This window comes from Saprolegnia parasitica (assembly GCF_000151545.1).
Source record: "Saprolegnia parasitica CBS 223.65 unplaced genomic scaffold supercont2.70, whole genome shotgun sequence".
Lineage (NCBI taxonomy): Eukaryota > Oomycota > Saprolegniomycetes > Saprolegniales > Saprolegniaceae > Saprolegnia > Saprolegnia parasitica.
Window position 1 is genome coordinate 111666 of NW_012156464.1, and position 22555 is coordinate 134220.

The 22555-nt window shown below is 60.0% G+C and overlaps 13 protein-coding genes across 13 annotated transcripts; 6 read left to right on the top strand and 7 right to left on the bottom strand.

Annotated features, from left to right (window-relative positions):
• Window positions 1-637: 637 nt before the first annotated feature.
• On the top strand, window positions 638-1730 carry SPRG_11946 (hypothetical protein; the record flags this gene model as incomplete). Its single annotated transcript, XM_012350823.1, has 3 exons — window positions 638-1270; window positions 1317-1525; window positions 1573-1730. Coding segments are annotated over 3 exons (973 nt in total), but the record flags the coding sequence as incomplete, so codon positions are not given.
• On the bottom strand, window positions 1696-2892 carry SPRG_11947 (hypothetical protein). Its single transcript, XM_012350824.1, has 4 exons — window positions 2838-2892; window positions 2374-2787; window positions 2078-2321; window positions 1696-2028 (listed from the first exon to the last, which is right to left on the bottom strand). Exons 1-4 carry the CDS (start codon window positions 2873-2875, stop codon window positions 1738-1740), a joined length of 987 nt encoding a protein of 328 aa, XP_012206214.1. The 5' UTR covers window positions 2876-2892; the 3' UTR covers window positions 1696-1737.
• Window positions 2893-3356: 464 nt separating this feature from the next.
• SPRG_11948 (hypothetical protein) lies at window positions 3357-5082 on the top strand (the record flags this gene model as incomplete). Its single annotated transcript, XM_012350825.1, has 6 exons — window positions 3357-3908; window positions 3958-4090; window positions 4144-4406; window positions 4463-4582; window positions 4648-4824; window positions 4886-5082. The coding sequence occupies 6 exons, from the start codon at window positions 3357-3359 to the stop codon at window positions 5069-5071; spliced, it is 1431 nt and encodes a 476-aa protein (XP_012206215.1). The 3' UTR covers window positions 5072-5082.
• A 41-nt stretch (window positions 5083-5123) lies between these two features.
• SPRG_11949 (hypothetical protein) lies at window positions 5124-6556 on the bottom strand (the record flags this gene model as incomplete). The annotated part of the gene is made up of 2 exons (XM_012350826.1): window positions 5124-6275; window positions 6338-6556. The coding sequence occupies 2 exons, from the start codon at window positions 6554-6556 to the stop codon at window positions 5124-5126; spliced, it is 1371 nt and encodes a 456-aa protein (XP_012206216.1).
• An 833-nt stretch (window positions 6557-7389) lies between these two features.
• Window positions 7390-8731, top strand: SPRG_11950 (hypothetical protein; the record flags this gene model as incomplete). The annotated part of the gene is made up of 4 exons (XM_012350827.1): window positions 7390-7785; window positions 7840-8150; window positions 8200-8284; window positions 8339-8731. 4 exons carry the CDS (start codon window positions 7390-7392, stop codon window positions 8729-8731), a joined length of 1185 nt encoding a protein of 394 aa, XP_012206217.1.
• An 839-nt stretch (window positions 8732-9570) lies between these two features.
• SPRG_11951 (hypothetical protein) lies at window positions 9571-11599 on the top strand. The gene has a single exon (XM_012350828.1). The coding sequence runs from the start codon at window positions 9590-9592 to the stop codon at window positions 11471-11473; it is 1884 nt and encodes a 627-aa protein (XP_012206218.1). The 5' UTR covers window positions 9571-9589; the 3' UTR covers window positions 11474-11599.
• A 232-nt stretch (window positions 11600-11831) lies between these two features.
• On the top strand, window positions 11832-13102 carry SPRG_11952 (hypothetical protein). Its single transcript, XM_012350829.1, has 3 exons — window positions 11832-12094; window positions 12140-12452; window positions 12508-13102. The coding sequence occupies exons 1-3, from the start codon at window positions 11851-11853 to the stop codon at window positions 13070-13072; spliced, it is 1122 nt and encodes a 373-aa protein (XP_012206219.1). The 5' UTR covers window positions 11832-11850; the 3' UTR covers window positions 13073-13102.
• Window positions 13103-13636: 534 nt separating this feature from the next.
• On the bottom strand, window positions 13637-14977 carry SPRG_11953 (hypothetical protein). The gene is made up of 2 exons (XM_012350830.1): window positions 14823-14977; window positions 13637-14773 (listed from the first exon to the last, which is right to left on the bottom strand). The coding sequence occupies exons 1-2, from the start codon at window positions 14932-14934 to the stop codon at window positions 13686-13688; spliced, it is 1200 nt and encodes a 399-aa protein (XP_012206220.1). The 5' UTR covers window positions 14935-14977; the 3' UTR covers window positions 13637-13685.
• Window positions 14978-15494: 517 nt separating this feature from the next.
• Window positions 15495-16919, bottom strand: SPRG_11954 (hypothetical protein; the record flags this gene model as incomplete). The annotated part of the gene is made up of 1 exon (XM_012350831.1): window positions 15495-16919. The coding sequence occupies one exon, from the start codon at window positions 16917-16919 to the stop codon at window positions 15495-15497; it is 1425 nt and encodes a 474-aa protein (XP_012206221.1).
• A 610-nt stretch (window positions 16920-17529) lies between these two features.
• Window positions 17530-18085, bottom strand: SPRG_11955 (glutaredoxin). The gene is made up of 3 exons (XM_012350832.1): window positions 17964-18085; window positions 17814-17916; window positions 17530-17765 (listed from the first exon to the last, which is right to left on the bottom strand). Exons 1-3 carry the CDS (start codon window positions 18048-18050, stop codon window positions 17641-17643), a joined length of 315 nt encoding a protein of 104 aa, XP_012206222.1. The 5' UTR covers window positions 18051-18085; the 3' UTR covers window positions 17530-17640.
• Window positions 18086-18439: 354 nt separating this feature from the next.
• SPRG_11956 (hypothetical protein) lies at window positions 18440-18925 on the top strand. The gene is made up of 3 exons (XM_012350833.1): window positions 18440-18560; window positions 18612-18714; window positions 18769-18925. The coding sequence occupies exons 1-3, from the start codon at window positions 18450-18452 to the stop codon at window positions 18891-18893; spliced, it is 339 nt and encodes a 112-aa protein (XP_012206223.1). The 5' UTR covers window positions 18440-18449; the 3' UTR covers window positions 18894-18925.
• A 52-nt stretch (window positions 18926-18977) lies between these two features.
• Window positions 18978-20815, bottom strand: SPRG_11957 (hypothetical protein; the record flags this gene model as incomplete). The annotated part of the gene is made up of 3 exons (XM_012350834.1): window positions 18978-19645; window positions 19710-20295; window positions 20351-20815. The coding sequence occupies 3 exons, from the start codon at window positions 20813-20815 to the stop codon at window positions 18984-18986; spliced, it is 1713 nt and encodes a 570-aa protein (XP_012206224.1). The 3' UTR covers window positions 18978-18983.
• A 752-nt stretch (window positions 20816-21567) lies between these two features.
• Window positions 21568-22554, bottom strand: SPRG_11958 (hypothetical protein). Its single transcript, XM_012350835.1, has 2 exons — window positions 22283-22554; window positions 21568-22229 (listed from the first exon to the last, which is right to left on the bottom strand). Exons 1-2 carry the CDS (start codon window positions 22453-22455, stop codon window positions 21608-21610), a joined length of 795 nt encoding a protein of 264 aa, XP_012206225.1. The 5' UTR covers window positions 22456-22554; the 3' UTR covers window positions 21568-21607.
• Window position 22555: the final 1 nt, after the last annotated feature.

Here is a 22555-nt window from a genome sequence, read left to right on the forward strand (position 1 = left end):
GCCACTATTTATACGGCGCGAGCGAGTCGAGAGAGAGATGAGCGCGGACGCAGTAGATGCGAGAGGGAGCGAGAAGGAGGCACGAGGGCGTGCGTCGCTCTGCTTTGCAAGAGTACGTAATCAAACGCGCCACCCCGTTCCGCGTTGAAAATATCAGACAAGTGATAGGTTGGGACCACCGAGAACACCAAATGGTGGCAACGACAGTATCTCACGTTCGCTATTCTGCAAGCACGAAGCATTGGTGGATCCTTCCCGCCATACAACGATACTACACCCAAATCGCCGTTGTCTCTTGGTGCGCTCAACGATGCAAAGCCTCGGCCATGACGCGCTCCTTGCCCTTGGCGCGGGACTTGCGCAGGGCCAAGATGCTTCTACGATGCAGGGGTGGACGGAGCGATGGAGCTTGTCGTTGGGTGATGGTCATTGTAGTGCGAGGGGTTGTCTTTGTTGCTACTTCGAGGAGCGCCTTGCATTGCGCGGGAGATCTTTCGTGGCGCGCGCTGATTGGGCCACGACACGATACTGAAACGGGAGCGCGCCACGTCAGTAACTTCTCTGTTGCGTTCACCGAGCGATTGTCCGGGAGTGTGGTATCCGTATGATGACAACGAAACCTGTCCGTTCCAGCCAGCATGGACCCGACGATGACGGCGACGCCAGCGGGCCGCCTCGAGACCGAACACTTGGACATGATCTACGACATGAAGATGGACTACCATAGCAAGCGCATTGCGACGTGCTCCGGCGACCGCTCTGTGCGCATCTACGAGGCCAAGACCAAGGGCGACGCGACGACGCCGGGTGCGCTCATCGCCTGCTTGCCGGTCCCGTGCGATGGCCCCGTCTGGCGCATGGCATGGTCGCACCCCAAGTTCAACGTGCTCGCCGCCTCGACGCAGTGCGGTAAGATCGTCTTCTTCCGCAACCGCGCGCCCGTGGCCGCGCCCGAGGACTGGGTCCAATTCCACGTGCACACACCCCACACGTCGAGCATCAACGCCATCGACTTTGCGCCGCACGAGTATGGTCTCATGCTCGCGTCTGCCTCCGCCGACGGCACTGTCGCCGTCCTCACGATGACGCGCGAGGGCTGGGTCACGACGTCGCACTTCCACGACAACGACGTCGGCTGCATGGCGTTGAGCTGGGCGCCGTACAACTCGCTCGGCGGCCAGGGCCACAAGCGCCTCGTTGTTGGCGGTTGCGACTCGCTCGTCAAGATTTGGACGCTCAGCGACGCCGACAGCTCGCGCACGTGGCAGCGGTACCGCTTCAATACGAAGCCGACGCATCTCTCATCATGCCGGTAGGATCGAAGAGCTGCCACCACTCCATGGAGACTGGGTTCGGGACGTGCTCTGGGCGCCAAGCGCTGGCATGCCATGCAATACGATTGCGAGCTGCTCGGACGATCACACGGTCGCTGTCTGGACGCAGTCGACGGCGGGTGGCCCGTGGTCGTCGGTGGTCCTCCCCACGTTCAAGTCGCCCGTGTTTCGACTGAGCTGGTCCATCACGGGTACGTGTCCTGGAAGACTTCGTCTCCTAGTTGTAAATGTGCGCTAGGCAACATCTTGAGCGTCGCTGCGGGCGAGGACCACGTGTCTCTATGGAAGGAGTCGAACGGTACGTGGCGCCAGCTCTCGTCGCTGCAAGAAGGCAGCGCAAGCATCAACCCGCCGACGCACATGCAGTAAACGCATCATTGCAACACGGCTGTCCTACTTTGTCTTACGTCTCGTGGTATGTTTGCATCAGGAACGACGCGACGTCGAGGAGCTGGAGGTGCTCGCTCGCGCCGTCGCCGAGCTTCTTGTCGGCTTCGGCAACGCGGAGGCAGACCGTCGCCTTCTTGCCCGGGGACATGCTCTTGTGCGCAAGGATCTCGTCCACGAGCTGGTGCAAGATCGTGAGCACGGGAAACCCGCTGTAAATAATGTCGTCGACTTCGTTCTTCATCAGATCAAACGAGTTGGACTCGACGTGGCGCCAGAGCTTGTCAAAGAGCTCCTTGGGGGCCACCTACACACAGGTTGCGCTACGGGAAGAGGTAATGCAATGGCTTGCGTACGCCTGCGATGGCCAAGATGTCGTCTTTTGTGATCTCGGCGCCATTGAGCTGCTTGGCGCTCTGGAGGTAGTTGATTGCCTTGCGCAAATCCCCGCTCGAGACTTCGAGGAGCGTGTCCACTGCGTCCTGCGCGCACGTCACGTCCTCTTGCCCGCAAATGTACTGGATGCGCGCCGTCATGGAGGTCACTTCAAGCGGCTGGTAGCGAAACTTGGCGCAGCGCGACGCGACAGGCTCGATGATCCTACATGCATAGCACGTCAGCTGCATGTCTTGGCATACTACAGACGTCGTACCGGCTCACGTAGTTGCAGATGAGGCAGAAGCGCGTGACCTTGGAGTAGTTTTCCATCATGCGACGCAGCGCCGACTGCGCGTCGTTGGTCATCGAGTCGGCTTCGTCGAGCACAATGATCTTGAACGGCGGCATGGACGACGACCCACTGATTGCGCCTTGGGCGAACGCCTTGACCTTCTCGCGCACGACGCTGATACCGCGGTCGTCGGACGCGTTGAGCTCGAGGAACCGGCCATTCTCGCGGAACTTGGGGCCAAAGAGCTCACGCGCGACCGCAATGATCGTCGACGTCTTGCCCGTGCCCGGCGGGCCGTAGAAGAGCAGGTGGGGCAGCTGGCCGTTCGCGATCGACGACTTGAGCGTGTTGACGACCTCGTCCTGGTGCGAGATGTCGCTGACGTTCTTCGGGCGGCTAGGTAGACGCATGAGCCCATGCTCGCGGGCGGAGGAAGATGGACGTACTACTTCTCGACCCACGGAAGCGTCGTCTTGGTGGCCATCGCTCTGCTCTTGGCGGCGCTGGAAAACGAACAAACTCCCACCTCCCGCCACAAGGATTCGGGTATAATAATATTCATGCTTTTTTAATCCTACCTGTCGAGCATACAAGCATCCAGTCCTAATTTCTTTTCGTATTTTAATCCTGGCGAGATTCAAATTCTATTCGATTGCTATCGTAGATACCAGCATTTTGGCCAATCCGATCGCACCGCGGTTTCCAACATACGCTGCCGTTTAAAACATGTTGTATACACCGGATACAGCGGCATCTCACGATCTACTGCCAGCTCCTCATGGGCAAGCCGAACGCTCAGTCCATCGAGCACTTGCTTGGCCTGTCATGTATGCATCGCAGGAAGCTCGAGGATGCTTGGTCGTTGTCTCCTGAATAGTATGACGTTGGTTGGTATCCGACACTCCCATTCTGTATTTTATTCTGTTTGGAACAGCGCCTGCCGCACGCAACACACCAATCCAAAAATGCATCTCGACGCCATCCTTGCAGTCCTCGCGCTGAGCGCTGGCCACGTCAGCGCGTCAATCTTCGGAGGGCCCGCGCTCAATGCGAGCTGCAGGAGCGTCGTCTACAAGGGCCCGATGGGCTCGTCCCTGGACGCGTTCCGGCAGGCCAAGACGGCGTTTGCCCTCGAGGACCTCTGCTTCGTCGAGGAAATTGTGCCCAAGCTCCTCTCGTCGCCGCGCCTGCTCTACTACCCCAAGCACGACGCATCCTCGCCGCGCACGTGCCTCTTGCCAGGTTTGCCCCCACCGCAGGTGTTTACAGAGGGTCCTGTGACGCCGGACGCGATCGTCGCGTTCGTCAACCGCCATGCCCACACGTTCCGCGCCCTCGATGGCTCGCTGCAGCCGATCGCTGCGACCGTCAACGCCCTCGAGTCGAATCGATTTACGGTTCCACGGTCGACCTCGGACCGCTCGTGCAAGGTCGTCGACGCCAGTGAGATGACAACCGCTCGTTTCCAGGACCACGTCCTCCGCAACGAGCCGCTCATCATTCGAAACGCAGCGACCGTACGCTCGACGCTTGCTAGTAGCAGGCTGAAGCGATGTTTATGGATAGAGCGCGATGCAAAGCCCGGCGTGGTCGACGGAGCGTCTCCTCGAGCGCATCGGGCGCAACGACGTCCATGTCAAGGTGTCGCCGACGGGCGACTTTGAGGGCTGCGAGCCGCTTGCGTGGTGGTCAGCGGCTGGTATTCTACCACGATCTCTCTCTGCGCAGTGGAATGTCGCGTGTACCTGGTAGATGACGTGGCGATCCCAGACTTTGTCGCTTCCCACCTCGAGTCGCCCGACCGCGTCCTTGTCCGGCCGGCCGCCGCCAACATGCCATTTGCCGCCTTTGTTGACAAGCTACGGCGTGCGACCAACTCGTCGACGTCGTACTACCTCGAGTACCTCTCGCTCACGACCTATGTGCCCGAGCTCCTCGCCGACATTCCGTCGTACGCGTGGGCCGACTTTTTGAAGCTCGAAGTCCAAAACCTCTGGTTTGGCGACGGCAAAAGCGTACGATACTTGGACGCGTTTCTCAATAGCGACCGAGTTTACCCTGGACTCTCTAGGTGGGTAAACTGCACTTTGACGCGTATGAAAACATCATGGTCATGGTCGCGGGCTCGAAAGAGTTTGTGCTCATCGATCCATCCGACAATCGGCGGCTCTATGAAGGTCACATCCGCGAGGTAGACCGATCCTGGATCGATCCGAGATACTTGCCATGCACGCTATCGAATACGACGCGTCGTAGGCGCAGTACGATATCGACGACGACGGCGTCTTTCATCGCACGCGCCTCCTGCAGTCGACCTCGATGGTCAACAGCCCCGTCGACATGAACAACCCAAGCGACATGCGCAAGTACCCGCGCTTTCAGGACACCACGCCGCTGCGCTGCATCATCCACGAAGGTGACGCGCTCTTCCTCGTACGTCCATCTCTCCAGACTGCAATCTATCAACTGTACACTTCAACTGCCTTTGCGATAGCCGTCGTTTTGGTGGCACGAGGTCAAGTCGTCGCCAGCCGTGAACGAGCCGCGCAACGTGGCCGTCAACTTTTGGTACACGCCTGTGTACCAGCGCGGCTTTCCGTGCCCGACATGTGCGCTGACGTTCAACACGCACGCGTATGCATCGCTGCTTTCGCGCGCCCCGGCCAAGGACGAGCTGTAACGCCATACATGACAATATTATTGTGTGCAAAAATCTAGTATTTCGTTGTTGTTTAGTACGATACGTACGTGAGCTCCTTGCAGTTGTCAAACTGGTTGTCTTCCTTCCCGACGTACGCCGCGTTCGGGTCGATGCCCGAAAACTCTATCCACTGCGCAAACGTCCGCTTCGACCCGAGTTTAAACGCGTCAATCTCCGTGTGGTCAAAGTCGTCCTCGGTAAACGAGAGCCCGAGCGCGTGGCGGATGCGGCGCTTGGCCTTTTGCTGCACAAAGTACCGCTTGTCCCAGTCTTTCTCCCAAATGACCTTGCGCTCCTCGTACCAATGGTACACGACGTCCTTCTTCGGCACGTAAAAGTCGTAGCCGCTCGTCCAGAGCCGCGCCGCGCGTGAGTACTCTTCGCCGTGGAAGAGAAAGGGCGTGTACGGGTCGTTGCGGACGGTCTTGGCCTGGACGCAGTTGCCAAAGTTGAAGCCGCCGGCGAGTTGCGACATGAGGCGCGGCTTGGGCGGTTGCGGGATCCAAATCGGCGCGCCATACTGGATCATCGTGTCGGCGTCGGACGACTCGATGCGCGCGTGGCACATGAGCTGGAGCTGGTTGGCATACTCGGTGTTGTTGAGGAGCTCGGTCGACTTGGGGTAGACCGTAATGATCGCATGGTCGTTCTCGAGCGAGTCCCACTGCGAGAGGAGCTCGGCGTCCCAGTCCTTGACAAATACGAGGTGCGAGTCGATCGCGAGGCAGAAATCTTCGTCCGTGATGCCCTTCTCGGTCTCGTAGCGCGCGCGCGTCGGGCCCGTCGCGTCGTCGGCGTCGATCGTGCTGTTGACCATCTGCGATCGGCGGCAAGCCGCCTCGCCGACCTTGCTGCAGTACGCGTCAATGCACCGGATCTCGCCGTCCTTGAGGTAGATCTGGTCGAAGATGCTCACGTGGACGAGCTCGGGGTGCACGGCGTTCGTGAAGAGCGAGTCGAGGGTCTCGGCGCAACGGCGCGTGTCCCGGTAGTTGGCAATCAACACCATGGTCGTCCGGCCGTTGACTGCGTCCGCGGTAGCGTGGCAGCGTGGACCGGCTTGGGCGTCTTGGCCACGAGTGCCGGCGACACTACCGGCGGCGGCGTCGTGGTGGGCGCGGCCGTGGTGGGCGCAGCCGTCGTGGGCGCAGCCGTTGTCGCTTCGTCGGTCGGCTGCCGCAGGCTGTACGCGCGCTTCTTCGTGGCCGACGGCGTCAGCTCGTGGAGAGCGTTTACTCGCGTCACCACGGGCTTGCTCAGCGGAAAGTGCTCGTCGTAGATCGGCATATCGTGGCGCGACGATGGCGTCGCCACGTAGCTCTGCAGGTAGCCGACCTCGTAGAAGACGACGCAGAGGCACGCGAGCGGGAGCAGCAAGATGAGCACGCTGCGCATCTTCGGCAAGGAGCGCTGGTGGAGGTGGTTGCCCATGTGGCGGTGGCTCCGGCCAAAGTTGGCTTGCATCCGATGCGCGGGTTCGAAAACTGACTCGGCTCGGTGGTGTCGAGCTTTTATTGTTTTCCCACCGTTATACTTGGTGTTTGTATCCATATTTAATTAAAGACATTAAATACGGGAAAGGCGGTCTTTTGGCCAATCAAACGACTGCACGACGCCGACGACGAGATCCAGACCGGCGGCGGCGACGCGCTGTCAGGACACCGTATCCCTCTGGTACGCATCAGCTTACTAGTAGTTCTTATTGCATGCTCCTAGTTGAGCTACCTTGTACGAGCGAATCGACGAAGAAGCTCGCAGAGTCTCCATCAGGTATGAGCTATCCGACTTGGTCGTCGCTGAACGTGCAGGTGCATGCGCTGGTCAGTGTGCAAGGGCAATGATTGCACACTTGGTGGAGGTCGGAGCCACTGGTGTCGTTGCTCATATCGTTGCACACGCCCAGCGTGCGCTTTGGATAACGCAGTATGCACTCGACGCTCCGGTTCGTGTTGATGGCGGCTGTCGTGCAGTCAGCAACGGTGGTTACGTCTGGTAATTGGGCGGGCGTTCGATATAACCCACGCAGCTCTCCACCTGGCGGAGATAAGTGTGAAGAGGTTCATGCTCTGCACAATCAGCAGTCGAGACAGCCGTCGGCGCCATGGCCGTGCTGCGTCCCCGTCGTAGGCGCCACGCAGCACCTTGACGTCACCTTCGGCCACTGGCCGCCGCTTCGATCGCTACGTTCCGACATCTTTTGCGTGGCGGCCGTGTGCTAAACGTGTGCATTTGCATATCCTATCCGTTTCAACCGCTCGTCGAGGAACGTGGCCGTCTTGGCGCACTTCCGAATTGGCATGGAGAGCCCCAACAGCGTGTATGTGGCGCTGGCCGCCACCATGGGCGCGCAGCTCGCCAAAGCGGTCTCGCGCCACACGCTTTGCTCGTGGATCCACGCGGAGAAGCGCGGGTGCAACATCTTCCGGTCCGTCGCTGGCGCGCTCAACGTCCACGCGACCGCCACGCACGTGCACACGCCGTTCAACCTCGCCGCCGACGCGCTCTTGGCGACGAGCACCGAGGCCTACTGCGCCATGATGCGCAACCTCTCGTCCGACTTTGTGGCCGGCGACGTCCTGCGCACAATCGTCGGCCCGACGCCCGAGGCGCCCAACCGCCACATTGCACTAACGTCGGCGGCGTTCAAGAACGACAAGCTCTTCCAGAAGGCCAAGGACTTTGTCTGCCTCGAGGTATGGATGGACCTCCTCTTGTGTACGATCGATGGGAATCGACATGTCGTCTAGTACGTGGACGTGGTGCAGAGCGGCGCGCGGCAGCTGGCCTTCCGCGTGCTCCAGGCCCTCCCGAGTGTCGACAACAATGGCGCAAACGGAGACCGCCCGAACGCTCCGATGACCGGCCTCGTGTTTGCCACGAGCTCGGCGCACGATCAAATCGACGTGTCGTATCTGTGCTCGCTGAGCCACGAGCTCGATGCGTCCTACATCATTTCGCACGTCGAGCAGTGCTTCGCCGGCATCTTCAAGCACTTGGATCAAGCCCGCGCCGGCGACATGCGCTTTGCGATGCCAGAGCTCCAAGTCATTGCGCTCCCGTAGCTACACCTACCGTCGTCGTCCATCTCATTATGTTGCACTGCATAGGGAGACGACGCAGAAGGTTTGCCACGTCTGCGAGCGCGCCTTCCATTGGGGCTCGACGACGCATACGTGCTGCCAGTGCGTCATGGTGCGTGGCTTCCTACAATGATGCACAAGAGGACTTATGGATCGCTACGACTAGCGAGTCTGCAAGTCCTGCGTGTGCACGCGGCTCGTCGAGGTGGCAGGCGCGAGTTTGCCGACGCGGCCCGCGGCCATCTGCTTGCGCTGCATGGACTCGGCGCGGCGCAAGAAGAGCGCAGAGCTCACGGCGTGTCCGAGCGCATCGATGGACTCGGTGTTTGGCCCGATGCTCACGCTCTGGGCCGAGTACGAGCTGCCGACAAAGGAGACGGCGTACCGGCCGCCGCCCGTGCGCAAGCTCAGCTTTCCGTTCCGATCGACAAGCGACAGCATTCTCGCGTCGCTCAAGAAGCGCCGGGGCAGCATGGTCGACCTCGTTTCGCCCGTCGCGCTGGAGCGCGCGCGGTCCTATCCAAGTACGACGACAAGTGAGGTCGAGTTGTCGTCGTAGGGATACCGTTGTTACGCGTCTTATTTAATAACGTCAAGGTTGGCATTGCATACGCCAGCGTATTGTTACGTCACCAGAAGCACGCCACTGGCCGCAGATGATGGGCACATCCAGCGTCAAGTGCAGGTGATGTGTCAAGGGGCCGTGACATGATCGACCAGATTATTGCCGCGTTGCAATTCGATGGAAGCGTGCGATCTTGCACTGCAAGCCGACGAGACAGCCCTTCCTTCGACGAATCGAATCAATCATCTTGGCGTAGCTGGTCGCGTGCTGGTCGTATATCGCTGCGGGCGTAATACCGTAGGAGCGTACGATCTGTCCCATCTTAGAGTTGGCCTGAAATCTTATTGCAAGTCGTTCAAATAAAGGGATGTGGTGACGCAGACAAGGACACGCGACAGGGAGCACGACGACGACGACGACGGTGCTGCGTGGACAAGCAAGCACTGCTCCGACTGACGCAGTACCATACATAGCTAATAGTATGTCCCAGCCCTGCACGGCATGCTGCTGGTTGTGCAAGCGACGGCGACTTGTGCTGAACTTAATCCCGTCGGCGGTTCGAATTTCGCGTTCGGGCACCTCGTCGGCGCGAACGACCGGTCTCGATCCCCGCCTTCCAGCACGCGACCATGGGAACATCCGATCGCGTTCTCTTTATGCCACTTGAACCAGTCGATACGTAGTAGCGTTATTGAATGCCTTATTGATTTCTTAGACATGGATGGTCGGCGGTGTAGCCACTGAACTGCAAAGTGCGTTTCGGCAATTAACTGGTTGCATTGCAACAACAGGCCATTTCAACCGCTGCCGCCGATCGCCATTTCCCAACTTGCCAGCAGCAGGAGCAGCAGCATGGAGCTGCCGGACCCGGACCGTGTGCACTTTACCAAGATCGCCAAGCACATGACGTCGGCGCTCCTCGATGCGACCAACATGGCCAAGGCGCTGCCATGGAAGGTCGTGTACGAGAAGAAGAACTTTGCGATCCATCGGACCGAGCTCTGCGGCATCGCGCCCGTCAACGTCCACGCCGCGACCAAGCTTGCGGCCGAGATCGAGGACGTGACCGAGAACCTCATCACGACGACGACCGAGTCGTACAAGGCCATGATGAGCATGCTCTCGTCCGACTTTTTAGACGGCGCCGTCCTCGCCAACATTGTGCTGCCGTCGCCGGCGCGGCCGTTCCAGTACGTGGGCCTCAAGTGGGCGGCCTTCAAGAGCGCGACGCCGTTCGTCAAGGACAAGGACTTCGTCTTGCTCGAGTACGTCGACCTGATCGAGGACGCGCACGGCCGGAAGACGTCGTTCCGTGTCATGCAGAGTGTCGAGATTCCCACGTACATCGAGACGCCCGGCAAGTTTGCCCGGGAGAGCGTCCCGCTCGTCGGCTTCATCTACTATACGACCAAGAAGGCCGGCGAGCTGCGCATGACATACAGCTGCAGCATCGACAAGAACGGCGACCTTCCGACGTGGGCCGCGAACGCCGCAATCCAGTCGCACGTGGAAAAGTGCATCTCGAAAACGCTCAAGTACATCGAGTACCAGCGCATGCGCCGGGACGCCTTTGTCTTACCGCAGCAGGTCATTCCGCTCGCAGAGGACCAAGGCAACTGCCAAGTGTGCATCAAGCCCTTCATGTCGCTCTACCGACACAAGTACACGTGCCTCAAATGCGGCAACGTCGTCTGCAGCAAGTGCTCGGCCCTTCGCAACGCCGAGGTGCCCGAGCTCGGCATGCGCAAGCTCCGCGTCTGCACCGCGTGCGTTATCCAAGTGCGGCTCACACACCGGCGCGGGTCGGCCGACCTCAAGACATCGTTGACGTCGTCGTCCGACACCTCGTCGTCGAGCTGCTGCAGCGTGCCCGACGTGCCTGGGCGCCAGATGATTGAAGACATTCTGCAACCCGTGCGCGTCCTGGTCCGGGACGAGTACCGCGTGTTCTCAGCGCTCCACGAAGCGCTTCCGACGGCCTTTCCATTGCGCGCAGCGAGCGACAGCCGCGTGCCGTCGTTCCGCGCCGGACGCCGGGTCACGGTCGGCGCGCCCGAGATTGCCGCCACGATCGCCCAGCTGCGGGAAACCAACGACGACATGCGCCGCCTCCTCCCAATGTCGCCGCCCCGAAGCGTCGTGCCACTCGACCGGTACCATCGCCGGCGGACGACGGTCGGTGCCACCGAGCTCGCAAGCGTTCTCTCCGAGTTTCACGCAAGCCGGGACGACACGACGGCCATTGCGCGCATCATTGCCGCCGACTCGGAGGTGCTCTCGTCCGACTCGTCCGACTCGGAAGACGACGACGACGATGACGTGAGTGCTACGACGGACGATGAGAGCACGGACGAGCGGAAGCCGCCGCAGCTCACGGAGACGACGTTGCGCGAGTTTGACTCGATCCAGAGCTGCATTGCGCGATCACGTCAGATCGTCGAGGTGACGGAGCAGGCGCACAAGGTCGCAAGCATCGTCCGGCAGCAGACGCAAGTGCTGGCGAGCCTCAGCAGCGCCAATGGCTCGCGCAAGAGCTCGTTCTCGTCGACGACCACGATCTCGCAGCCTCGCAAGCCGTCGGCCGGCGCGATCCTTTTCGACTCGTCCGAGTACGAAAGCCGTCTGGACGACGACACACTGCGGCTGCGGCAGTTCCAGGCGAGCCAGGCCGCGCAGCGCCGGCGGTCGTCCAACGACGTGGCCAAGCCGGCCGCGCGCCGGTACTTTCTCTTTTAGACGCAAAGTCTTTTTTGCGCGGCCGCCGTCCACGTTGGAATGCATGGCGTCCTCGCGCTCCTCGTACAGTAGTAGCCACGGTAGAGTAACCCAGAGTATAATTTAGCAGCAAGCACTGAAAGTGTCTTCAAATGCACTTGCTGATGACATCGACATCTCGGGCTCCTTACACTGCGTCTCGAGCTCGTCGTCGTCGTGCGACTTGATGCCCGGCGACACCGCACGCATCTCAAAGTACCAACTCCAAGTGCAATCTCAAAAGTGCAATTTCAACAGTGCCATCCCAAGATCTCGACAAGGAAGGGGTAGGGCCTGAGAGTGTGTGTTTCAGTGCGACGACCAGCATTCCTAGAAAGGCCAGCCACTTCGACGTGCGCATGGACGGCAACGACAACGCGGTTCACCGCCGCAAGGGTGTCAGCGCCATGACCCACGTCGCCGCCATGGTTGATGACGACGACGTGCAGGCGGCTGCGCGCCGCAAGGGCTTGCACGTCGTCAACGTCGCGTGGGAAGACTGCGCGCGCTTCATCGACAGGTGCTGGGGGCCGTGCATCTCGGACATGACGCTCGTCACCCGTCGCACTCGTATGCCTGTGCTTCGCGCGCCCAACTTTCAAGGTATCAATGTTGTTGAGACGTTCTGATTTGCTCATGCGGCTGCAGATCCCATTATGCGCATCCCGACGCGCCAGATCATGCTCACTGTCGGGAACGAGTCGCCGTACGAGGACGCGCCGTTGACCAAGATCTCGCTCCAAGAGTACCTCGAGACGATCACCAAGTACACGGAGCTCGAGCACAGCATATACGCGCCGCAGCACGACGACCAAGCGGTCGTGAGCACGCAAGCGTGCTTCTTGCCGATCGAGAAGGAGGCCGAGAGCAAGACGGAGTTTCACGTTGGCTTGTTCAACTACCAGTCGCGGGCGGATGACCCGGCCGTGCTCGTCTTGGTCTGCACGGACGCTGGCACAAGGTATTACATGTTTTGTTCTCTACATCTAGACGCAAGCGAACGCTGGTATGCGTAGTGCTCAAGTCGTGAGCCAGCGCGACACGGCCCTCTTCTGCAACCACCACGGCTTGAAGCACTCGTTTGCAGCGGAGCGCTTGTCCCAAGACCGCGCCAAGCGAGGGGTCGACGCCGCCGATGTCGCCATGACAGCAGACGAAGAAGCACGCAACTACGTCATGATTGTCCAGATTCCACTGCAGCAAAAGCCGAAACCCACGCTACGAAAGGTCGCTCGTTCCCGCAGCGCGAGGCCAAATAACGTGGTCGCACCGTCAAGAGTGGACGTCGAAGCTGCGATCATCAGCATCAGTGACGACGCCAAGGGCCCGTACCCCAAGCTGAGCCGCTTCAGCCACGTGCAGCGAGACACGAGGTACCCGCTCCGCGTCACGGTGCAGTTTTATCAAGCGACGAGCAATGGGCGTGTGACACCCAACGTGGTGCGGGCACTGGCCAAGAAGATGGCGTCGGTCAAGGCCAATGCGACGTGGTGGGGCTCCCTCGTCACGGCCAATGCGTCGAGCTCCGGTGTCCCGAGCTTTGTTGCCAAGAAGCAGGGCGCGAAACGCAAGCATGTTTAAGCCGTCGATTTTACTTGTTTTGTCGGTCGATTTGACGTGTTTTCTGAAAAAGCGTTGCACGCCACGAGGAGAGAGCCCTGGACCTTTAGGTGGGTTCCGCGGTGCAGAAGACTCGAACGGGCAACATTCGTCAAAGACCCCATTCCTCGAGGGGCCGTGGCAGCTCTTGCAGAAATATCAGGAAGGGACGTGGCAGGAATCAAACCCAGCTCGGTTAGGTGGTAACCCAGTGTCTAAACCGCGCCATTAAACCATGTCGACAGAATCCAGCGCTCTTGCTGTGGCACCAAGTGTCTTTGAACAGCGTTCTTCGACCCTTGCGGCTCACGAGCATTGACAGAGGACGCATGTGGGAGCGCCATGTCACATGATTGCGTCATCGGGCTCGAGCCCGGTTCACTTGTGACGGGACCGGCATCGTGGCCACTGGATTTCTGAAGAATCCAGTACCGACTCGAAGTCGATGGGGCGCAGTCGGTGGCCGCACGGACATCCTCACGTCCTTACGCCAGGCCACCATCGCACGTCGTCTCTTTATCGCTGCGATGTAAAGAGACGAGTATGTAGAGGGAGACGCCTGTATGATGTATTAGAGGTAGAGGAAACGAGGGGTTTAGTTGCGCGGCTTGCCGTTGTAGAGGCTCTTCTTGAAGTCGGGCATGCGGATGAACTCGGGGAACTCGTTGTTGCCGTTGCCGTCCGTGTAAATATCCTTGAAGGCGATCGCCTCGTCGGGGCGGCCCTCGGCCTTGGCCTCCTTCGTCGCCTCGACGACCTCCTTGCGGACTTCCTTTTCGATTTCCTTGATCTCGTCGGCGGTCGCAAGGTTGGCGTCCAAGAGACGCTTCTTGACGCTCTCGATCGGGTCGCGCGACGCGCGCATGGACGAGATTTCTTCGCGGTTGCGGTAGGTGACGCCCGGGTCCGACATCGAGTGGCCGTGGTAGCGGTACGTGCACATCTCGACGTAGATCGGGCCCTTGTTGGCGCCCGTCCACTCCTTGAGGAACTTGACGCACTCGCGCACGGCGAGGACGTCGTTGCCGTCGCACCAGATGCCCGGGATCTTGTTGCCCATCGTGTAGTAGACCTGGTTGGACGAGTGGCGCTCAGTCGACGTGCCCATACCGTAGTGGTTGTTCTCGATACAGATGATCGACGGGAGCTTCCAGAGCGCCGCCATGTTGGCGGCCTCCCAGATCTGGCCCTGGTTGGCGGCGCCGTCACCGAACATCGTGATCGAGCACGGCATCGGGCCGTCGCCCTTGTGGTTGTACTTGCTCGCAAACGCGAGACCGACGCCGACCGGCACCTGCGCGCCGACGATACCCTGGCCGCCGTAAAAGTTGTTCTTCTTGTTGTAAAAGTGCATCGAGCCGCCCTTGCCGCCGATCGCGCCGTTCTTGTTGCCAAAGAGTTCGGCGAGGATGCCCGTGACCGAGCCGCCGCGCGCGAGCATCGTGCAATGGCAGCGGTACGACGTGATCCACGAGTCGGTGCGGTTCAACGCAGCCTCGACACCGGTCGCGACAGCCTCCTGGCCATCGTACAAGTGGCAGAAACCGCGGATCGTGCGCGCCTTGTACTCGTTGTCGCACGTGATCTCCATGCGGCGCATCGTGTACATAAGCTTGTAGTAGCCAAGGAGCTCTTCACGCGTCGCGTACGCATAGTCACCGCCTTCGGGGCCGCTCTCCAAGTCTACGCCACGGCCATGAGTCGTCGGTACCGCCATAGCCGCTTCGCCTACTGTGGAGCTTGAACGAGTTGGCGAGCTGGAACTTGTGGCCTTCGGCGGCAGCGGCGAAGCCGCGGGTGGCGGCGCGGGGCAGCGCCTTCGTCGCGAGGAGGCGACCGAGCATTTCAGTGGTTGGTCGACTTTTGCTGAATAAAAACCAATTTCTTGGGGTACCAAGAGGCAGCCAAATGACTACCACTGATGGTGCAAGCATCACGACGCCTGGGGCGCAGATGCATCCCTCGCGCGCGTTGATTGGTCCGTTCGCCCTCTTCTTGCATCTGATTGGCCAAAAAGACGGTGGGGGCGGGTAGGGGTCGGGAAAAACGACTTGCGAAGGTGCTCTGTCGCCGGATTCATTGAACCGGTTCAACGAACCGGTTACGTGAGTAACGACGGCAGCCTTCGCGTGGTTCGAGTGGATTGCTAGGGGCGTGGCTGCGGACGGGGATCGGCAGACGGGGACCAGCGATCCTCCAACCGACGGCCCATGGACAGCCATGGATGCTTCATGAAGCCGCCATGGCGAGGTGCTGCAGCCATGGCGCATGGCGCGGCGAAGACACGGCGCGGAGGGCGCAAGCACGCAGCGCACCGGACTGTCTTTGCCGCGGTGCCAATGGCATGCTGTCGACGACGATGCGTGGGATAAGATCTTAGATGCAATGATACATACGACTACTGCTACATGCGGATCGGACAGCCGTGCTGCGCGCGCCACTCGTAGTGCTGGACCGCGTTGAAGTAGTGAACCGTCGTCGCGGCCACGACGCAGAGGTGCCACCATTGATGGCTCGAGAACCACACGTCGAAGCGACCCGGCGCGAAGCGCTCGGGCACGCGGAGGCCCCAGAGCATGGCGCCAAAGCAGTCAAAGCCGGCGGTGCCCAGGAGTCGGTACAAGATCACTTGCACATGCGGGTCCCAAAAGCCGTGCTCGTACACAAGATGGCCGAGCGGGACGAGGCCAAAGAAGCCGAGCGCGAGGAAGACGCCTGTGCGCACGATCGGGTGCTCGTCAAAGGCCGGGTGGAGCGACGCGACGAACGAGACGAGCGAGAGCACGCTCACGGTCCCGAGGTACCATGTGACGAGGGCCATGTCGCAGTAGAAGCCATAGTAGATGACGGGGAAGAAGGCGCCGCCAATGAGGAGGATGATGCCTGCGTAGTCGAGCTGGATGAGCGCCATCGACGTCTTGGCGCTCTGCACAAAGAAGAGGTGGTAGACCGTGCTGCAGCTCATGCAGAGAAAGGCGGTTGCAATGTACACGAGGATCGGCCACGTCGCGAGCTCGGGCGTGAGCAGCTCGGTCGGATGGATCGCAGTGAGCATCGCAAGGCCGTTGGCGATCGTCTCGGACCACGTGTGGAACTCGTGGAGCACGAGCTGCAGCGGCGCCTGGTGCTGCGCGTCGTTCCGCAGCGCACGCACATAATCGCGCAGCTCGGACGTCTTGTCGTCGAGTTGCCGCTGCAACGGGTGCAACGCGTTGTACGCGACCGCCCAGTTGTCGGTCGTCGCGTTGGGGCGCGGCCAGTGCGGCGGCAGCTGGGCCTGGAGCGCTTCGAGCGACGACGCCATGGACGTAAAGTACGATGAGAGCGTCGACTGGACGTCCGCGCTCATCTGCGCCGCGAGCACGGGATGCAGCTCGTCGAGCGTCGGCACGCGGGCGAGCGAGTGGCCTAAGAGCGCCTTGGCCACGTGCACGTGGTCGCGGATCGCCGCGTGGTTGTCGAGGCGCAACGCGTAGTACATGGGAATGACGGGCGGCGCAATGTACTCGAGAAAGTACGCGCGCGTGTGCTGGCCATGGGCGAGCGCGAGCGGTGGCGGCGCCAGCACAGTCGTGTGGTACAAGCCTGCCTCGGTGTACAAGGCGACGCTGGCAAAGAAGACGCCAAAGAGGAGCGCGCCGACGAGGTGCGTCCACACGTTCCACGTCTCGTTGTGCAGCTGGAAGAGCGACTTGACGCACTGCGTCGGCGACGTGTAGTGCAGTCGGTAGCCCGACCGAATGAACGGGTTGTTGAAGAGGAACTCGTGGTCGTGCTGCGCGAGCTCGTCCAGGTCGGCGAGGCGCGACGACGAGTGGACGACAGCCATGCTGAGATTCGATCGGGATGGTGTGAAGTGCCACGGAAGGTCGCGATGATTCCCACGTCTGTGGGTTTTGCGTGTGTTTTGCCAATCAAAGCACCCGACGTAAAATAGTGTATGATACGACGCATGGCCATCGCAGGAGACGAAGCGGCTGGGGCCAAGAGCGCTGGCGCCATGCAAGCTATAACTATGTGGGGCGTGGGCTGCATACTCCGCATCGACCGCAAACAAGTCCAAGGCAGGAGAAAGGATCGAGCGAGTGGATATTACACTATTTTGGATTCGTCGTGGGATCGGATTACGCTACGGGTGCACGGTGGGTACGTGACACCAGCCTTCAGGGGACGTCCCTCGAGGTCACCACTGCAACCAACTCGAGTCCCTGTGATGCCCTTGGCCTTGCATAGAATTAGCTTGGCGGCGTGAGCGAGCCACGGGCCATTGGGAGCTTGGTGCCAGCAACCGGCGACGGCAGCGGCTAGAGCTGCTACGGCGGCAGCTGGCGGCGGCTACTGTAGGGGCATCGAATCTCGTGAACGTATGCGTGAACATTCTGCAGCTCCGACGGTGGCCCCAACTCAAAGCCAGCAAGTCGCCTTCTCGCTGACAAAACTCAAGATAGAACACTGATTGAGTGGTCGATGTTATCATGTCGTTGGCTCTCGCAGACCACGCACGCGGGCCTGTTAGTCGAAGCACGATTACTCAATGGATGCAGAGACGCTTACTGCAGAAGCCCTTCCTTCTGCAAGAGAGGCACGAGCTTGCCTTCGCGGTGCAACTGCGTCACGTCGTCGCCGCCGCCAATCGTCGTCGCCTTCACAAAGACGTTGGGGACCGTGTCGCGACCTATCAACACAGAGCCTCGCTTCGCATGAAGAGGACGGAGTCGCGTACCCGTGAGCTCGATGAGCGCGTCCATGATCTCGTCGCCGTTGTCGAGGTTGTCGAGGTCGTACACGACGTACGGGACACCGACCGACGTGAGGACGTTCTTGGCCTACCCATTGGATTTAGCCCTTGGGTATCGCTGCTCGCCGGGTCTACCTTGGTACAGTAGGGGCAGTACGTCTTGCTGAAGACCGTGACGCCGTTCTTGGCGAGCGCGTCTTGAACAAAGGCCTTCCCCGACATGGCTGAACTTTCTGCGGACGAGGTGAAGTGCAAACTGGATTCGCCAAGATCCCCCGAAGCCGGCTTTTCGGAAACCGCAGCCAATCACAGCGCAGGATTCTAGTCATTCTGAAATGGTGTTGATTATTGTAATAGTGTTATCATTCTGAATTAGAATGATCGACGTCGGTATGAATCATACCGACGTCGATGCTTGCCTTTGTGGGCTGATGTAGGCTATCTGTTATGACGAATATGGCAAAGAAGCTTATGTCACGTAACCCACGGCCATGGTGCCTGCATGCGCTTCTAGGAGATGCTCGTCGAGCGGCCAGATGCTTGGATGGACTTCACATTATTTCCGTGATGGAAAATACTGTATTCTTTGCAGTGAAGGTTCATTTTACTTCACGACAGAACATGGGCAACTCGAGCTCGTCGACCCCCGAATCCAAGTCGTTTGTCGAGAACGCGCTTGCTACGAACGGCGTCAGCGTCTTCAGCAAGACGTACTGCCCCTACTGCACCAAGGTACGCTCCGCTAGCATCGATACCCAAGGGCTAAATCCCATCCATGGATAGGCCAAGAACGTCCTAAACGCAGTCGGCGTCCCGTTCACCGTATACGAGCTCGATACGATGCCCAATGGCGACGGCATTTTGCAGTCGCTGGCCGAGATGACCGGTACGCATCCATCGTCATGTGCCAAGTATCGCACTCACGTGCGAAAGCATGCAGGTCGCCACACGGTCCCCAACGTTTTTATCAAGACCAAGACGATCGGTGGCGGCGACGACGTTGCCCAGCTCCACCGCGACGGCAAGCTCTTGACGCTCCTCAAAGAAGCTGGCGTCTTGCCATAGGCTCGTCAAACGAGATTTATTTTGCACCTGCCGCCTCATCGTGTTGCATCCGATCCTCACGCGTGGCCGAAGAAGATGAACGAAGGATAGTTACAGAGCATGGTAGACCTCGGCATTGGTATTGGACGTATGCGAGCCCTTGTGCGCTACGACTGCAAGGGCGCCAAAGACCAGCGTCATGCCGCCGACGAAGATGGCGAGGGTCGTAAAGATGACTTTAGGTGCCTGCGGCAGGTTGGGAATGACGCTGCACTTGTCGTCGTCCTTGACGGCGCACGTCGAGCCGCCCCAGCAGCCACTGCAGACGCAGCGGCCAGCGGTGGCGGAAAGCGCGACGCAGCTACCGTGCTTGCACGTGCTGTCGCCCGGCGTGCAGAGGCTACCACCGCTCTCGACGACGAGCGGCTTGCCGCAAATGTCTTCTTGGGTCGTGCCCACCTTGTCTGGAAGAACGACTTCGCACGGCGCGCCATACTTGTCACAGGCCTGTCCCTGCCGCGATTTCGTGATCCACGTATCGAAGGACCGGATCTTGAGCGTTGGGTTCGCACACGACGGCATCCAAGTCGCCGCAACCGCCGCCGGCATCGTGGGCTCCGTCGTCAGCGTCGGTGCAAACGAGCAGACGTCCGGAGGCGCGAATTCCGCCGGCGCCAGCGGCGTGACCACCTTCTTGTATTGCTGCAGCAGGTTGGCGTAGTCGGGCGTCGGCGTCGTGCCCGGCTTGGTCGTGATGCCCGTGTCGGCCGCGCCTGTATCAAGTTCGTATCAATCCATCATCCCGACCGACCACACGGGGTTCGTTGGTGGTAGTACCGATAAAGAGGGGGAAGATGCTGTCGCGCGGCAGCGACGCTTCCCCAAACGCGTATGCAAAGCCGCCCGAGTACACATCGGTCCAGCCTTTGGACGCCAAGGACTCGGAGAAGAGGGTCGGGACCATTTCCCACGTGCGCGGGCGCTTCGTCGCGCAGCCAAATTCGCCGATCGCCAAGACGATCGGGACTCCTTGCGCGAGGCCGAGCAGCTCTTTGTAGGCCTCGTTAAAGGTGTTCTTGTTGCACCACCGGTATTCGTTGATCATGTACATGTCGATGCTCTTGGTCATCACGCCGTGGACCATCGTGTCGCCGCAGAGAAGCCCTTGGATCTTGATGGCGTGGTACGCGGTCGCGGAGAGCACTTGCTTGAGCGCTCCGTTCACGAGCTCTGTGTACGCGCCGTCCGCGGCCGAGTACGCCAGCGGAATCGTGCGCAGCTTCTTGACGTTGACGCCCATCCAGTCTTTCAGGTCTGCCGCGTACATCTTAACGCACGCGGCGGCCGTGAGGTCGAGCTGCAGCACTTCGTTGCCAATGACGATCGCAAGCGTATTGTCGTACTGCGCAAAGTTCTCGATGATCTACACATCAATCTGTCGTGTCAAGTCGATAGCTTGATACAATCCAACGCCGTACGCGCTTGCCATAGTAGAGCAAGTAGGTCGGGTAGCAGCTTTTCGAATGGGGCGCCAGCGGCTTGACGATGTGGTCGATGCTCGTGTACGAGGACTCGCCGTTGACGGTCCGGTCCATGGTCTGCGTCGCGTACGAGCCGTAGTACTTGTTGTTGGTCGGCGACGCCGACGGCAGCACGTAGATGCCCCGGGTGTTCATGTGCGCCATGAACTTGGCGTACGACCGATCCGGGTTGATGTTGTAGAGGCGAAACGTGTTGAAGTGCCCAAACAGGTCCGTCAGCGACGTCTCGAGCGTCTCGCGCACAAACTCGTCGTAGTGGTCGTCGCTCACGTCGCCCTCGTACGTCATGCCCCGCATGACGAAGCGGACGCCCGTGCGCGCGTTGTAGAGGCGGTTGCCGCGCGCAACGATCGGGTCGAGCGCCGCGACGCCGAGCACGCCGAGCAGCAGCAATAGGAGCATCCCTCCCAATTGGATGCCAATGTCAAAATAGCACGGACGATCGCAATGGACGGTGGGATCATCGGTACAACGACCTGCGCAACATCCCAGATGGCGTTGGACACGCGCCGACACGGCTAGAATAGTATCGCTCAAGGTGTCGTTGGACCGTGTTGGAAGAACGCCTTGTTGCGAGATTCCTTCGAGAGGGAGTCAAGAGGGCACCGAAGAACATGGTCAAACGTAATTTGATGGCAACGACCCGGGTAGACATTTGGGCCGCGCATCGTAAAGGGTGGAATACTGTAGACCGTGGACGTCTACGCTGAACCAGCCTGCGACGTGGACAAGACGACATGAGCTTTTTCGCTTCAGGCCAATGGACCGCGTTCCTCGGCCAAGTGCTCGCCGTACAACGCTACGCACAAGGCTGTGCTGGCAGAGATGACGCGGAGCTGTGATAGCCTGCGTACTACACTAGTGGTACCGGTACTGTAGCAAGGTGACAAAATACCGTTTTTGGAGTCGCTTTGGTTGGTTGGTTGGTTGGTTGGTTGCTGGCGAGTTGGTGCTGCCGAGCGAATCTAACGACACGAAACAGAACGGCCCTTTTGCACCGTCGGAGTCGCAGACAAGCGCTTCAGCGATCGGATGAAAATGGCGCCAAGGCACTGTATCCGGACATCCGGATAACACGGATTGTGAATGGGAGTCGCGTCGGCGCGCTCGCATTGCCGCGGTCAACTGCAGAAGGTTGGGCAGCCAAGCTTGAATGGATGCAAGAAGTCATGTGTTACAATATCGACGAGCTGCTCAGAACAAGTCGGTCATACGCTGCCAGAACGAGGGCTTGGTAGCGTTCACCGAGCCATCGTTGTCCTTGGGCGGCGTGACACCGTTGTTCGTTGGCGGGCACAGAATCGGATCGCTGGGCGTGACGAGGGAGCCCCACCACGTCGCATTGGATTTGACCGACGCCATCTTCTTGGCGAGTGCCTGCACCACGTCGGGTGTCACAAACCCGTTGCTCGTCGCTTGATAAAACTGCACCGTGACGCGGATCGGGTACCTTGTGTCTCGCTGCACGTGGCTGAAGCGGCTCAGCTTGGGGTACGGGCCCTTGGCGTCGTCGCTGATGCTGATGATCGCAGCTTCGACGTCCATCATCAATGGTGCGGAGGAACGCGCCATCATTCGAACGCCCGAGCATTTCTTCTTGAGCGCGAAACTGCGCACGGGTCTCGGCTTTTGCTGCAGCGGGATCTGCACAATCATGACGTAGTTGCGGGCTTCTTCGTCTGCTGTCATGGCGACATCGGCGGCGTCGACCCCTCGCTTGGCGCGGTCCTGGGACAAGCGCTCCGCTGCAAACGAGTGCTTCATGCCGTGGTGGTTGCAGAAGAGAGCCGCATCGCGCTGGCTCACGACTTGAGCACTACGCAGCGTTCGCTTGCGGCGTCCTGATGTAGAGAACGAAACAGGGAGTACCTTGTGCCAGCGTCCGTGCAGACCAAGACGAGCACGGCCGGGTCATCCGCCCGCGACTGGTAGTTGAACAAGCCAACGTGAAACTCCGTCTTGCTCTCGGCCTCCTTCTCAATCGGCAAGAAGCACGCTTGCGTGCTCACGACCGCTTGGTCGTCGTGCTGCGGCGCGTACATGCTGTGCTCGAGCTCCGTGTACTTGGTGATCGTCTCGAGGTACTCTTGGAGCGAGATCTTGGTCAACGGCGCGTCCTCGTACGGCGACTCGTTCCCGACA